Source organism: Danio rerio, chromosome 13 (assembly GCF_049306965.1).
Source record: "Danio rerio strain Tuebingen ecotype United States chromosome 13, GRCz12tu, whole genome shotgun sequence".
In the NCBI taxonomy this organism is placed as follows: Eukaryota; Metazoa; Chordata; class Actinopteri; order Cypriniformes; family Danionidae; genus Danio; species Danio rerio.
Window position 1 is genome coordinate 27,464,578 of NC_133188.1, and position 16,835 is coordinate 27,481,412.

The 16,835-nt window shown below is 34.0% G+C and overlaps 2 protein-coding genes across 2 annotated transcripts; both read left to right on the forward strand.

Moving 5' to 3' along the window:
- Window positions 1-957: 957 nt before the first annotated feature.
- Window positions 958-6,349, forward strand: acta1b (actin alpha 1, skeletal muscle b). The gene is given in 7 exon segments (NM_214784.2): window positions 958-1,004; window positions 2,304-2,443; window positions 2,530-2,854; window positions 2,959-3,120; window positions 3,923-4,114; window positions 4,199-4,380; window positions 5,893-6,349. Coding segments are annotated over 6 exon segments (1,134 nt in total). The 5' UTR covers window positions 958-1,004; window positions 2,304-2,314; the 3' UTR covers window positions 6,037-6,349.
- A 2,666-nt stretch (window positions 6,350-9,015) lies between these two features.
- ccsapb (centriole, cilia and spindle-associated protein b) lies at window positions 9,016-15,775 on the forward strand. The gene is given in 4 exon segments (NM_001161361.1): window positions 9,016-9,080; window positions 9,714-10,055; window positions 11,778-12,067; window positions 13,999-15,775. Coding segments are annotated over 3 exon segments (792 nt in total). The 5' UTR covers window positions 9,016-9,080; window positions 9,714-9,730; the 3' UTR covers window positions 14,176-15,775.
- Window positions 15,776-16,835: the final 1,060 nt, after the last annotated feature.

The following is a 16,835-nucleotide window of genomic DNA, read 5'->3' on the forward strand; positions in this document are numbered from 1 at the left end:
TGTTTGTTTTAGTTTATTGTAACTTATTAAACTAAGTTAATCATGTTCTAGAACATAGCGTTCTAGAACATAGAAGAACATAGCAGCAAATGTGAAGAACATGTGAAGAACATAGCAGCAAATATTTAAACTTACAATGAATTAAGGCTGCACAGTGATCCTTATTCTTTGAATGTGTCATCAAATATTTTAAATATGTATTTAATATATAGATAGAGACAGAAAAAGATAAATAAAAATAAAATATCATGAACACCATCCAGTAAATCTGCCTGGAAAACTGGCAGTAAATGAGCAGTGAACAGATGGTAGCCTACAAATTTTCTCTAGTGTCTAAAATAGAAAACGCACGTCTTAAAATTCAGACTACCCACACAATTCACCTACATGACTTTCTTTACGATGTGTATTTATTTGTGAAGGCTTTTTACAGCATTATTCATACAGTGTTAGGAGATAGAAATAAATTATTGTACATACATTAACGTCTTACAAAATAACTACATTAAAAAATTTTCTACATTTTCATCACTGAAATCATCATTTCAATCTCGTTGGTAAAAACTACATTAAGAATCTACTTCAGCAACACTGTTATATCAAACTGTTTGTGAACAAAGCGTACTCTCTTACAGATATAATACACTAATACGGTGGAGCACCATGTGGAGAAGGCTGGTGTTGGTATCAGCACCGCCCAGCTCCTTATACAGGCCACACTTGGGCCTGCAGTGATGACTGTCAAACCGTAAATGGACAGTCCTGCTCACTATGACCCTGCAGGACAGGGGGAGACACGCCGCTTCTCTAGGAAATCACCCCTCACTTACCCTGCCAGTGCCTAATATGGTTGAAGAATGAGGAAAAACTCCAACCGAACATACAGATATCCTCAATTGTACACATGGCGACAAACGCGGTGAGTATATAAAGTGCCGGTGCCTCAGGCAGTTTGTGACTGGATCCACCAGCGGTTGTTCTGCACTGAGCTTCAGCAGAGAAAGGTAAGAGGACGTGGTTAAACGCATGCAATACTGGTATATGGTAGTTAAGTTGACTTTATTAGATTTAAGGCTAGTTAGATTTGTTTATTTAGTGACAGTAGGCTAACAGGATTTCATGGTAATCTGGAATAAATGATAGCCTTAATTAATTCATTATTTAAAAGCATGTATAATAGTTTTTTATGTTGTCGTTGTCTGTGTTGTTAATTTAAGTAATAATCATATTTTAGGATAACAGATTTGTCAGCTAAGGCTACTTTCTCATTACATTCATTCAGTCATCCTTAATTTACTCATAAATTGTAAAGTAAACTCTAAAGAATGCTTACAAAATTACTATTATTTACTACACTGTAAGAAATGTTATTTGCCTTAAAATTTTAAGCTAAATCAAATTAACATTATAAGTCAATTGAACATATATTGAGTTAAACTGACTTAAAACTACTTGCATAACTTATAAAAATAAGTTAGAACATGATTAACTTAGTTTAATAAGTTACAATAAACTAAAAAAACGTGCTGTCATGACTAATTGTTCTTATATTTCTTTACTAAATGTAAATTTTTTACTAGTTTAGCATTTAGTTACCTCATAATTGCATCTGTTTAATGAAAATACAATTTTAATCTCTTTAAAATTATTTTAATAAAATTAATGAATAAATTTGTTTGACTCATAAACTGAGTCTTAAAAGTTATTCATAAATCATACAACCAAAAATACAGAAGTACAAAATAGTATAACAAGTAAGGTGGATTAAAGCAAAGGTTAAATTCAAATGTTAAAACAAGTATAAACTGACAAATGTGTGTTGCTGTAAAATATTTGTTTTATTTCAGATATGCAGTCATTCACCTTTCATTAGTAATGAATGATAATCATTTAGAAACTTTAACTTAAAATGAGTCATGAAACCGACACAAGTACAACAGATAGAAAATATTTTGGCAAGGTAAATAGATGGAAACAAAGATGAAATTGAAAAGTGAACTGCAGAATCACTTTTCAGTCTTAATTCAATATCTTTGCATTAAACTGCACCTAATCCAATCCTTCTCAATATTAATTTGTTAAACCAGAAAAACAGCTCTATAAGGCCATTTCATATTCATTTATTATTTAATCAAAATTATTTAATTAAAATCAATTAATTAATTTTACATATGATTTTTAAAAACGTGCTCTAATTCCAACTATGAGTAATTGAAACACAAAGATATTTGCCAATCAAAGCAAAAAAAAAAAATGTTACAAAATTATCTGAGCCTGTACTGAGACAGCATCTTGCCTTTCAGAATACATCAAGATGTGTGACGACGACGAGACTACCGCCCTTGTGTGCGACAACGGTTCCGGCCTGGTGAAGGCTGGCTTTGCTGGTGATGACGCCCCCAGAGCCGTCTTCCCCTCCATCGTTGGTCGCCCCCGTCACCAGGTATGTTCTGCTGCATTTTCCTCTTTAACACAGTAAGCTTAATCTAAATATCATGACAATTAAAAATCTAAATTTGCTTCTTGCAGGGTGTCATGGTGGGTATGGGTCAGAAGGACTCATACGTAGGAGATGAAGCTCAGAGCAAGAGGGGTATCCTCACTCTGAAATATCCCATCGAGCACGGCATCATTACCAACTGGGACGACATGGAGAAGATCTGGCACCACACCTTCTACAATGAGCTCCGTGTTGCCCCTGAAGAGCACCCAACTCTGCTGACTGAGGCCCCTCTGAACCCCAAGGCTAACCGTGAGAAGATGACCCAGATCATGTTTGAGACCTTCAACGTCCCAGCCATGTATGTGGCCATTCAGGCTGTGCTGTCCCTCTACGCTTCTGGCCGTACCACTGGTGAGAGGAACTTTAACACCTAATAGATCAAATGCTGCTAATATATATGGGTAAGACCCAATATGTTTTACTGGATTCTGACCATTTTTTATTCTGTATTTAAGGTATCGTGCTGGACTCTGGTGATGGTGTGTCCCACAATGTCCCCATCTATGAGGGTTATGCTCTGCCACACGCCATCATGCGTTTGGATCTGGCTGGTCGTGATCTTACCGACTACCTCATGAAGATCTTGACTGAGCGCGGTTATTCTTTCGTCACAACCGGTAGGAATTTCAGTCATTTCTGTGTTATATTAACAGTGATGTTGTTTTATTTCATCAAATGAAATTTGGGTGCATATACACCACCTTTCAAAGGTTTTTAATGCAAGAAAAACACATTTATTTTTCAGTATGAATCAATTCAATTGAACAAACCATTGAAACAAAACATTTTATTTTAATTTAATCAAATTCTTTTTCAACTTTCTCTTTAAAGAATTCTGAAAATAACATGATTATTTTAAATTGTAATAATATTTTTATTGTAGCACTCTTATTTTACTGTATATTTCAAGAAAAAACCTACCTAAAGTTATAGTAGACTTTTAAAGTACAGTACAGTAGAGTATTTTGGCCAATATTTTCATGTTTTACAGTACATAACCTTTGATGTCATCTAACACTGAGTTAAAGTTCATCCTAAATAATTTTAAAGTCGTTTTTTTTATAGTTTTTTCTCTGTTAAATGTAATTTTTAGCAAAACTCAAAATGAAAATAGATTTTTTTTATACATTTCATAATACTTACTTGATGCCTAAATAATTATAACAATTAAAATGACAAATTTTAGTCAATTGTTATTATTATTATTTAAAATCTAATAATGCAAATAATTATCAGGCCATGTATCAGCTATCATTAATAATATAGTATTAGTAATCAACAAAATTTTTGATCTATCTGTCTGTCTATCTATCTATCTAAACATTAAAATTATCACCATCCTATCATAACTCTGGTTTGTACACTATTTGTGATTTGTGTTATGTTGGCAACTGGCTCACCTACACCTCTGTTTTCCAGCTGAGCGTGAGATTGTGCGTGACATCAAGGAGAAGCTGTGCTATGTGGCTCTGGACTTTGAGAATGAGATGGCCACCGCTGCCTCTTCCTCCTCCCTGGAGAAGAGCTACGAGCTGCCCGACGGCCAAGTCATCACCATTGGAAATGAGCGTTTCCGCTGCCCAGAGACCCTCTTCCAGCCTTCCTTCATTGGTGTGTAAAGAAAAACCTTACTCGAACATCTGTTTGTTTTTTAGTAAGAACTATACCATTTCATTAACACAGTGTTGTGAACAGGTATGGAGTCTGCTGGCATCCATGAAACCGCCTACAACAGCATCATGAAGTGCGACATTGACATCAGGAAGGATCTGTATGCCAACAATGTCTTGTCTGGTGGTACCACCATGTACCCAGGTATTGCTGACCGTATGCAGAAGGAGATCACCGCTCTGGCCCCCAGCACAATGAAGATCAAGGTAATGTATTTATGCTTGTCCTTTTAACACTAGAACTGCCAAGCCAGACCTTTTACAGGTTTCACATTGAAATAAAACACACATAACTTTCTTACATGTGTGTATATTTTATTCTAGCATTGTTATTTTATTAAAATTACAAAAACACACAAAAGTATCTCTACATCAAATTGATACACCGTATATATTTTGTAAGCATTCATAACTGTTTTACTGTTCATTGAAACGTTCTTTTTATTTTCTAAAAAAAAAAAACAGAATATTATTCTACTTCAAATTAGTATCTGTAATTAGCAGATTATTGTGTTTGTTATCTAATACATGCTCTGATGCATTAGAGTACAAGTTTAGTGTCCTAATATTTGTTAATATTGCTCCAAACCGAACAGATCAGTTTAATCATGAATTTTTATTTCAATTGTGGCTGCATAGTATTGTTTATAATACAGGGTTTTTTGTTTATAATACAGGGTTTTTTTTTTTTTTGAAGACTTTTTAAAGACCCTTTTAAGACCATTATGAATGAAATTTTACACTTGTATGAAGCTAAACACTTAGGATTTTTTGCAATGGCCCAGTTGGGCCAATGGAATTTGTATTTTGCTTGCCAAAAAATAAATAAAAATCTAAATGTAGTTATTTCAAAGTCACATATTTTAATGTCAATATTTTTTCAACGTTTTTTAACCGAATACATTTCTGTTATGAAATCTTAAGTAGTTTTTGTATAATTGGAAGGTCATATAAAGGCATATATTGGCATTGTTGTCATAAGGATTTATTTAAATGTTTATAGTTTTCTTTTCCTGATTAGGGAATTAAATTTAGAGGTTTTTCTGTAAAAATGTCTAAAAGCTGTTGTGATTTTATCTCTTTGCAATAAAAAATAAGTTTTATTTAGATGAATTGTTGATAATTGGTTGTGTGTTGACCCAACTGGGTAGCTTTAGTTAGACAAAAAAATTAAGACTTTTTAAAATGATTTAAGACCTACAACATACATTTTTGTAAATTTATTATTTTTTATTATTTATTATTGTTTTAAGGGCCTAAAATTTAGTTTTTGAAATTTAAGACATTTTAAGACCCCATTTTAAGTGTTTTATAGAATTTTACATGTTTTATAAGATTTACATATTATAAAATGGGTATGATTATTATAAATATTACTATATTTACAAATAAATTCACAACAAGTTTTTATCTATTGAAGTATTCAGCTTTAATACATATTTCTTGGCATTTAGGCTTTCAAACACAACATTTTTACAACATTTAAAAAAAACTTTTCCTTTCTCTTAACAGTTGGACAATAAACGATAACACAATTAAATATTGCAAATGAAATAGTCAAATATAAAGAAGGTAGAAGCTTCAAATTTAAAAATTACCAGAAAATGGCATTTGGCACAGTCTTATTATAGAATTCTTGTAGTTCTAATGTAAACACGTTTACGTTCCTCATTGATATAACCACTAACCTGCTCATACTTCTCTTTTTTTCCCTCCCAGATCATCGCCCCACCTGAGCGTAAATACTCCGTATGGATCGGTGGCTCCATCTTGGCTTCCCTGTCCACCTTCCAGCAGATGTGGATCACCAAGCAGGAATACGATGAGGCAGGTCCCAGCATTGTCCACCGCAAGTGCTTCTAAATTCATCGGCTGCATCCGTCTTCTGTGGATCACACAATAATGGAGAATACATTCAGAATTATGGGACAGCTTTGGGACAGATTTATACATGTTATTCGATGAACATACCCTTGAGTTACAAGCAGGAACAGGACGAGGCAGGACCAGCACTGTCCAAGCAATCAATCACACAATCAACATCCAGAAGACCATTAAACCATGATATCCATCATGAGACTGTAATCTGTACATAAATAGTCATTAATTTATTAAAGTCCATCATTTAGCTTTTTGTGACGCATATGTGTTAATAAATTGTTCAGATTGAAAAAAATTGTTTCGCAATGAGTGTTGCTGGAAAAGAAACTGTTGCTTTCTAACTTGAAAAAAGTATCTCTTTTTTTTTTTGTTTACTAATTATTATTTAAAACCAAATAGCTAAAGTTAAATACAAAGCAAAGTTTGTATTTAACTTTAAGACATGTTATGGTCAGATACATTTTTAAAACAATAAAAACAATTGAGTTTATCCAAGGAAAAAAATTACTTAAAATTAAATCATATTTATCATGATTTTCGTAAGACATACACTACAATGTCATTCAGTGTAACAGTAATTCATGCACTAAAACTGACATTTAGAAGAAGAAATTTATTAAATGAGTCATTTCAAGGATCACAGTGCAACCACAAAACACTAATTAATTGTCATTTCAAATCTGTCTTCAAAACTGCTAGGTATTACCTCAAGTTAATCATTTAAAATAGAATCAAATTCCGTATAATCGCCTAATCTTTTATATATTATATTAGGTACAGGTCATAAGTGCATTGTTTCTTTTATACATACATATAACTGATATGCTAAACATGGAGGGTTATTTCACATATATTTAGGCATTTTATTTTCACAAAAATTATTTGAAATATTAAATTAGATACTAGTGTTTAATGTGCTTTTCAGGGTATCTGGGGGTAAAAAAAAACCTACTAATTTCATGGCCTAATTTTAATATTGTGTTGTTGGTCTTAATTTTATTGTCCATATAAAGCTAAGTCCAATTGGGCCAACACCCATCCAATCACTAGCAATATATTTTAATAAAAGTAAAAAAAACAACAACATTTATTTATTAACTGTATTTACTTATTAATATGGTTTAATTATCTTCCTTACAATAACATTTGTTTATAATGTTTTTTGTTAAGGTCATTAAAAAATCTTAAGCATTTAATCATGTGTAAGTCTGAAATTTGATTCATTCAGTCTTAAAATGGTCTTAAAAAGTCTTAAATTTGACTTGATAAAACCTGTAGAAACTGATGTAAAGTCACTTTTGTTTTATTTGATGCAGACATAAAATTCTGACTTCTTTTCTTTGATCCATGATCATTTAACTCGAGTTTCTAAAATAGCTTTCAAGTAATTCTAAAAATACTGAAAGTTGACCTCCATCTGACCTCACTGCAATGTGCAGCATTTGCCTCCTGGTTAAGTCATAACCTAACCAGAGTGAATAATCAAACAATTCTAAATTAATTTCTTTCAAATAATTATTATAATTTGTTTTTTTCTAATAAAGGCACACCATTTCTTTCAGATATTTATTTTGAATTTAAAGGCCACAAATCATTAATCTAAACATGCATGGTTCAAATTCTTTGAGGTCAGACTCAAATGTGATTCTTTGAAGTGGCTTTAAAGCAATTCTTTGTTCCAGTTTTGAGCAAACAGGTTTTGGTCTGGTTTTGTCAAGAGAGTTAATGTTGCTGTTAACATGTTGCAACACTGCAGAAACACCATTTTAGGTTGACATTTTTAACAAAGCATGTTTCATTTTTATAATTATATAGTAAATAATATTATTATACAATCATAGTAAAATTAACATATAATTATAATTAAAAGTCTAATGTTTTTAAATAACTTTGTGTACATAAAATATCAAAATATGGGTAAAGAAATATCAGCGTAACCCATGCAAATATATGGATGTGTGTGTCCTAGTGGTTTGAAGGATAGTGGCAAAGTAAAAAGATTGAATTCAATATTATATCGGGGCTGAACTGTGATCCTTAAATAGAATATTTTAATATGCCATCAAATTCCTCTTCTAAATATGCCTAAAAATATATATTTGATGTATATAAACAATAGTTTCAGTAAATTCCATTTTAATAAGTACCTTCTAGGGCGACACGGTGGCTCAGTGGTTAGCACTCAGTGGTAGCTGGTTTGAATGTTCTCCCCGTGTTCTCATAGGTATCCTTTGGGTGCTTCGGTTTCCACCACATTTCAAAGACATGCAATACATACACACACACACACATATATATATATATATATATATATATATATATATATATATATATATATATATATATATATATATATATATATATATGTGTGTGTGTGTGTGTGTGTGTGTAAATGGAATAAAACTAACTTGGCTGTAGTGTATGTGTGTGAATGAGTGTGTATGGATGTTTTCCAGTGCTGGATTAAGGCTGAAAGGGCATTGGCTGTGTAAAACGTATGCTGGATAAGTCGGCGGTTCATTCAGCTGTGGCGACCACTGATAAATAAAGGGACTAAGCCAAAGGAAAATAAATAAATGAAATGCCTTCTGTAAATTATAGTAAAAATGAATGTTTATGCTCAGCAAAAAATGGACACATTCGATTGTAAGCAAATATATCTAAAATGTGAACAAGCTATGCTAATTTTATCCTTATGTCCCTTTTCATCTGTGAGATGTGAGTGTGTGTGTACCTTTTGTAAAAAAAATGTCGCTATGGTTACTTTCCCATATCTGTTGAAAAAATATCAAATGTATTTCACATTTATAAGCACACAAAAACATTACTTTTTTTAGTCCAACCTTTTTCTTTGACCCCCAAGGGAGTTTTCACCCTGTAAAACAACACCTGTTGATGCCTTCGAGTGATTTCCAACGTCTTCACCACAGGGCGGAGCTACAACCGTGTTTTTACAACGCAAGCCTGACGTCTGCAGACACCAAGCGCCATCTGTTTACCTTCTCGTCCTTGCCTTAATCAAAACGGTAAGTCCATTTATGATCGAAAATACGTATTGACAGATGTTTATGACGCCCATCTTCATTCACTTTGCCTCTGCCGACTGCTGTCACGTGAACATTCGCTTTAAACACTACTCGACGACGTAGCAGCAGCGATATCAATGTAACCACAAGACCGCACGACTTTTGTTTGCATTTAGATAACGAGTACTTTGTGTCAAAACGCTGATGTTTAACATTCGCTTCTTGCAGTGTGCACAGAAAAGCTCTTTCGGTTTATCTGTACAGTCGTTCTGTTGATGGCAATGCATTATTATGACATCTATATCAATCTCTCTAAATTCGTGCGTTTTGTTTTTAGTGAAATTTATAAGTGCGGTCATGTTTTTCCTCACCTTCTAAACCCTAATATGCAAATGCGTTAAGCGGTTCAGAGACCCCTGAGGTGACGCCATGGTTTAAGTAGGCGTATCCGAGAAGGAGGCGTGCAGACTCACAGCTGGCCAGCGATTGGCTTTCGTTTGCATATTACAATTCTGTTGCCATAGCAATTTGGTTTAAATGTCTGGCGCGAGAGATGGGGCGGATCCGGAATAGACTTGCATAATTAGCTTGTTACTTCTCTACAATGTAACAAGTGTGTTTTTTTCTTTGCAGTCGGACGACAAGTCAATATGGTGACCAAGCGAATTAGGTCGGAATACATGAAGAAATTTAAAGACCCGAAATGGGATACTTACGCAAAGTGTTATGAGGATTTGTTGAAGTACAGACTGTCAAGGCGGCTGCTGGAGCAGGCGCACAAGCCGTGGTTTTGGGGTGAATGGGGGAGCGAGACTGCTTCAAGTGGTAAATCTACTCCTCTGAGTCGGAATAAAGTTGAACCTTTGAAGACTCTTGATGAGAAACCTGAGCGATCTGCTTGTGTGACTCCAGAACCAGCAGCTGAAGCAGAAACACAGGCCGCAGAAGTGCAGGACAGAGAGCATGCAGACAACAGTAAGTGCTGCTGACACACACACACACACACACACACACACACACACACACACACACACACACACACACACACACACACACACACACACACACACACACACACACACACACACACACACACACACACACTCTCTCTCTGTCAGCTTATATTTTGTGTTATACACTGACTATTACAGTGTTGTTATTGATATCTTATATGTAGTTTGTTTTATAGTTCTAAAATAAAGTATATTGTGTATGCATAAGGGTCTGTTAATATTTATCTGTAGGTACCTCTTAATAATTAATTTTATTTTTATGTTATATACAAACAAATATTTATATTTTGTTATAACACAAAATTTTGTGTTAGGAAAACTAGATTTAAATGGATTTATTAAACATTAATTATAATAATAGGAAGTTACAGCTACAATGCCATTAAATATTTGCATTGGTTTTATTGCTAAATTGAAATAAAGCTGTAAAGTGTATAAATATGGAAAACTTGCTATTATAGATAAGTGAAATAAAATACAAAAAGTAAAACGTGTACAATGTAAACTCTAATAAGTTGAGACTACTCAAATGATTTGGGGAAAGTGATTCCCTTAGTTTGTTTGAGTAATGGGAAATCCACAACTCAATTAATTGAGTTGACCAAATGTGGTCTCTTCATTGAATTAGCCTAAATGTTAAGTACAGATAACTTAAAATGGCTAATAGACCAAACTTCCACATTTTCAGCTTTTATATTCTTTACTTACTCCCAAGGCCATTTATATCGAAGTTGATATCTAGCTGCACCATGTTGGTGTTTTGTAACATCTAATTTTGGGATGTTAGCCCAGTGCCTCTGTCCTGCTGCGCTTCAGCAAAATTCAGCATCACAAGCAAAATGACCACCTTGTGTCATATAACATATATCGACCAATCAGTGTAGTTGCCAAGGCAGAATCAATCATTTTAAACAGAGACATGGAGAATTGTTTAAAGAAATTAAAATGTTAAGTACAGAGAATTTAAAATATTAATTAAAAGTTTTTTGCTGCCTAATGACTAACGCATCTGTTTAAGTTTTCACGCCAAAACATGGTATTTTAAGTGATGTCAGGTTATATTAATTTAATATATTTAGTAATGACAACAGGGTTTTCATTAGGGTTTGCAATGTAATAAGAAACAATATAGTGAATATTATGTTTTTTATATATATATATATATATATATATATATATATATATATATATATATATATATACAGTATGGTGCCGTTGTAACATTATTCATGTATAATGTAAGTATTTTTTTCTGAATATTCTAATATTTCTAATATGTATTACACTGAAATACTTTAATTAATAATAATGAGATTAATAAGAGATTTCTAAAACTGTTTTATTGTATTTTGTATATAATACTTGTGTATTTGCGGTTGTAATAAAAAAATATTTTTATTATTAATATTTTACAGCTATTATGCAATAGGTACTTGGAAAATGTATGAAATACAGGGACAAATATTTAGTTTATATTCAACCCACTGATGCTAAAATGTATAACAGAGTGCCTTTTTCGTAATAAACTAATTACATCTGGACAATTGATCATAATTTGAAAAGTCATTCTCAAAATATTATAGCAAGACATAAAGGCACTAAAGTCTGCGCAACTTAACTAAAATGACTCAAAATCCTTTTAAACCAGAGTAATTCCACTCCGATCTCTGTCTTCCATCAACAGATTTAGTTCCCTGTGATGCTGAGGTGGCTCATCCAGAAGGAGAGGAAGTAAGAGGCAAAGAACGCTCTCCTGCTGTCAACCCAGACTCTGACACACAGATCCAGAACATGCCAAAGAGCAAACGCCGCTCTTCACACAAGTACACAAGATCAAAGGTCAAACCTCAGGCCCCCAAAGACCCCGACAAAGAGAACCGTCACCCGTTTGCCCTGTATGGAGCAGGAGAGAAGCAGACTGACATGGCTTCAAAGAAAACACATAATGTGGGTCCTGCAGCTTCAACCGCAGAGGTGAGTCGGGGTGATTTCCAAAGGCATAGTGTGTAATGAGAGTTTCTTGAACTGTCTGGAAAATGACTACTAGAATAAAGAAAATAAATAGTTCTTTTAGATCAGTGTTTCTCAATCCCAGTCCTTGCGGTCAACTACGCTACACATTTCGTATGTTTATCTTTTCCTGTCAGACATTTGTTATAATTCAAGTGCAAAGTCCTCAGGATGGGCTGAAGTGATTTCAGTCTGAATCAGAATTGGAAAGAGCTTTATTGCCAGGTATATTCACACATACGAGGAATTTGTTTTCATGACAGAGCTTCAGTGCAACAGAATTACAGAGACAGGACAAAAAAAACATAATAAATATATTTTAAAAACAGAATTTAGTAGTGAATGCAAATATACAAATTGACAAGTGTATGTACAGGTATATTACTATACACAGCGTTGTATGTACAGCTGTTATGTGCAAATTGGCATGTAAAGTATGTTGTTTAATAAGTGTATGTGTATAAAAGTGTTTAGCAAGTAGTGATGTTTGTTCCACAATTATTGTCATCAAGTGTTCATGAGATGGATTGCCTGAGGGAAGAAACTGTTTCTGTGTCGGGCTGTTCTGGTGCGCAGTGCTCTGTAGCGTCGACCAGAAGGTAAAAGTTCAGAGGCAGTGTGCTGGGTGTGAGGGGTCCAGAGTGATTTTGGCAGCCCTTCTCTGGATAAGTACAGTTCTTGGAGAGTAAGGAGGGTTGCACCAATGATTCTCTCAGCAGTCCGAACTATTCAATGAAGTCTTCGGAGATTGGATTTGGTAGTTGAGCTAAACCTAAACCAAACAGTTATTGACGTGCAGAGGACTGATTCAATGATGGAAGTCTATAACTGGTTCAGCAGCTCCTTTGGAAGGTTGAACTTCCTTAGCTGACAAAGAATTAGAGCCTCTGTTGAGCTTTTTTGACAATGGAATCAATGTGACGGTCCCACTTCAGGTCCTGAGAGATGGTGGTACCCAGGAACCTGAATGAGTCCACTGCTGTCACAATGCTGTCCATGATGCTCAGTGAGGGGAGATCAGGGGGGTTTCTCCTGAAGTCCACTATCATCTCCACTGTTTTGAGCGTGTGAAGGAAACACTTATGGTTCATTCAAATGTCATTTTAGTGGGTTATATGCAAGTTTAATATGCAGTGGTGCCAAACTCTCAGGGTTTCAGTTACAATCCTGCTTCAACATATTTACCTGTAGCTTTCAAACAACCCTGAAGGACTCAATTATTTAGATCAGGTGTGCTTTATAAGGGTTAAAGCTAAACTATGCAGAAGTGAGCTTGACACTCAATGGATTTATTTCCAGAGGTGTATTATTTCACACTTCTCTAGTAAGACACTGCAGGCAACACTGTTGTGTAAATTCTTGAACGAATGTTTCAAAGAGATTTCTCATGCTTTAGTAAAGCGCAATGAAGGAGAAGGGACTTGAGAAAGAATGCACCCTGTGTAGGGAACATGTCAGTCAGAGCACAGTTCACACTCAGACCTCTTCTACTGGGCCTGTTATTCAAATCACCTGGGTTAAATACGAGACATGCATAATATGCAGATCGATGGGATGCGAGGACCAGGATTGAGAAATGCTGTTTTTTAATTTAGATCAATGAATCGGATTGTTCTGATCATTGAAACATTACTTGGTGTAATTTTGCAAGCTAAATTGAGCTGATTAATATTTACTTAGAAAAGGAAAGGATTTTGATGGCTTATATGCTTAACATCCAACCAGTTTGCAGTTAGTGAAAGATGAGAGGAGCTCAAAAATAAAAACCCCGTTCCCTACTCAATATTCTCTTTCAGTTTGTAATGCGTCATTATACAAAAATGAAAGCCTGCAACTTATAAGTCTAACAGACTTTAAGTGTTCCTTTTTTTAATAATTTTCATCTTTCTGTCTAGATCCATGAGTCAGCGCTGCGAGCAAAAACCAGACGGGAGGTGGAAAAACAGATAAAGAGATTTGACAAGCAGAGAGCCAGATCTGCTGACTTAGAAAAGAGCAGAAATAAAATCATCCCCGATTTCAATCCCTGGATGACAGAGTACATGCGCTGCTTTTCTGCTCGCTCTCGGTAGTACCAATTCAGATATCGATTTTTTTCCAAACATCCGAGACCATCTAAACCTCTCAGGCTCCACATGACGACTGGCACATCGGTCCAGGTCACTCGCCGTCTTCCACGATGGAACTCGCAATGATTTAAACTCAGATTATAAGTCAAGGTTTTCAGGCGTTTATTTACATCAATGGATATGATGCATTTACTGGTACATATCAAACATGAAAACACAGTCCATTGATGCTGCAGGACAAACAATCACATGCCCTGATGCGTGAAAGTTGCGTAGATTTACAGGCCACGAGGTTTACCAGTGTCTCTTTACACTCTGAGCCAAACAGCAAATTAAAAAGTGTTCAATAATTGTCAGACGATTATCGAAACTCTATGTTGGTGTATTGTAATGTTGTATATTATTGATACTTTGTGTTTATATCAATTCGTATTTAGGATTAATGTAAAGAAATCTGTTTTGCACTTCACTGAAATCAATTGAGCCAACATTTGTGTTGTTAAATAAGCAACACTTTGCTTCATCCATTATATTAATATCTGCTTTTTTTGATATGAGCTTTTCCTTGTACATTTACACCAATGGTGCGTTCCACCTTGTATTATATCAGAATATTATGTAATGTTCAGTATCATTATGTAATGTAAAAAGTCACCGGTATCTGAAGCATGAAACACGCAGCAAAATGACAAATCATGTTTGAATGAGAACATACACTGGAAAAGCAATTCCAGCTGTTTATCAAGCATATTTGTTTCCATTTATTGATGTTATTTAGGTTTTTTAGTAGCACTCAGGTATTTCTTGATGTATTTTGTGTAGTTTAATAATAGGAATGATGAGACTGGGATATTTGTACACTATTTATGTAGGGTTATTGAACAAATTTGGACTTATTTCCACTCACATGATATCTTTAAAGTCAGTTTTGGCTTGTGTTACGTACTACAGTGTTTCCCAACCACGTTTCCTGGAGGGCCGCCAACACTGCATGTTTTGTATGTCTCCTATGTCCGTCACAATACAGGTCTTTCAGTATTTACTAATGAGCTGATGATCTGAATCAGGTGTGTTTGGTTTTAGGAGAATTAGAAAATGTGCTGAGGTGGTGGTCGAGGAATGCGGTTGAGAAACACTGACATATAGTATTGACTTTGGTGTACTATTTAAGCCATAATGCTTCATTAAGAAGATGAACATATATTCTGATATGTGATTTGAATTTGAGGGTATTAAAGTTACTAAAACTGATATTTGTTTACATGAGATGGAATAAGTTTTGAAGCGCTTATGTTATGAGGATCAAGATAATGGTAGTAAATGTGCCATTATGTTTAGTTTTAACACAATGCTGTTCCGAAGAAGTTACTGATATGTTAAAAAAAATGACAAATGTGTTGGGTTATAATGCGTATTATTGATGTAAAAGTAGTTTTCATGTTCGTTTGTAGTTAAGGACAGCTTGTATACAGACCAACCATTAAAAAAAGACACTCTTTTCTGCCTAATGCACTAAACGTCAGATTTATATATCACAAATTCATTGTAACATGCTGTTTTGGATACTGCCTACCTGCCAAAAATAAAAAACTGTTTAAATGTATGCAGATATCTTCTTTGTTCACTTAAACTGATTTTTTTTTTTTTTTTGAGGTAAACTTGACTGTCCAGCAAAGTAAGATTATACGTTTGACACAAATTACATTTATTTTGCAAACACAGATTTTACATTCAGACTCTAAATTGTACTTTTGATCAGGTAAAATTTGTAATCAGATCTTAATTGTTCAGAGCAATACTACATAGTAGGCCAGTTTGCCTTCTTTCTTTTTTACTTTTTAAAGCTTATGTAAAACAAAAGATACATCAATATAAGCATGTAGTTCACCTAAAAATGAGTTAGCTATTGATTCACACTACTGCAAGCAATCCAAGATGTGGGTGATGAAAAATTCCTCAATTACAGTATTTGATTCTTTGTAATTAGTTACTTTACGCCACTGTTTTCAGTTATTGTCCATTTTTTTCTTGAGTAAAACTTTAAAGAAGACTATGCTGAAACTGTGGTTCTCTGGATCATCACCAACATCTACTGGCAATCTTTTTAGAGTCAAAAAATGACAAAATGAGTACATGTGGTACTGTGATGATACATTGATGATTTATAAAAAGAGACAATCAGTCTGTGCTACAATGATTATTGTTCAGTTTCTCACAGACTTTTCATTTCATAAGATCTGAATGTATCATCAAGCGTATTGTTGGTTCAGCTTGAATAGGGTTTTTCGACTGTCGATGTATATTTTAATTGTTGGCTTTATTTTAAATTTTTTGTATTTTATGAATCATCAAGAATGAATCACCCCAGATTCAGATAAAAAAAAAAATCTCTCATGTTTGACAGAAGAAAAAAATTCAACTTAATTTAAGATGAGCTCAGAGAAAGTAAATAAATGCAATCTTAGATGTAAAGTGCTCAGCATATATAAGTACACACCTCACAAACCTCTCTTTTAAATTCATATATTTAATAGGAAGCTATATAATATTATATTTGTGCATATACATTAGAAAAGTCAGTACTGAAGACAAATCTGGAGAAAATAACTAATTATAATGGTCCAAAAACTAGCACACCGAAATTTATGTTATAGAAAAATATT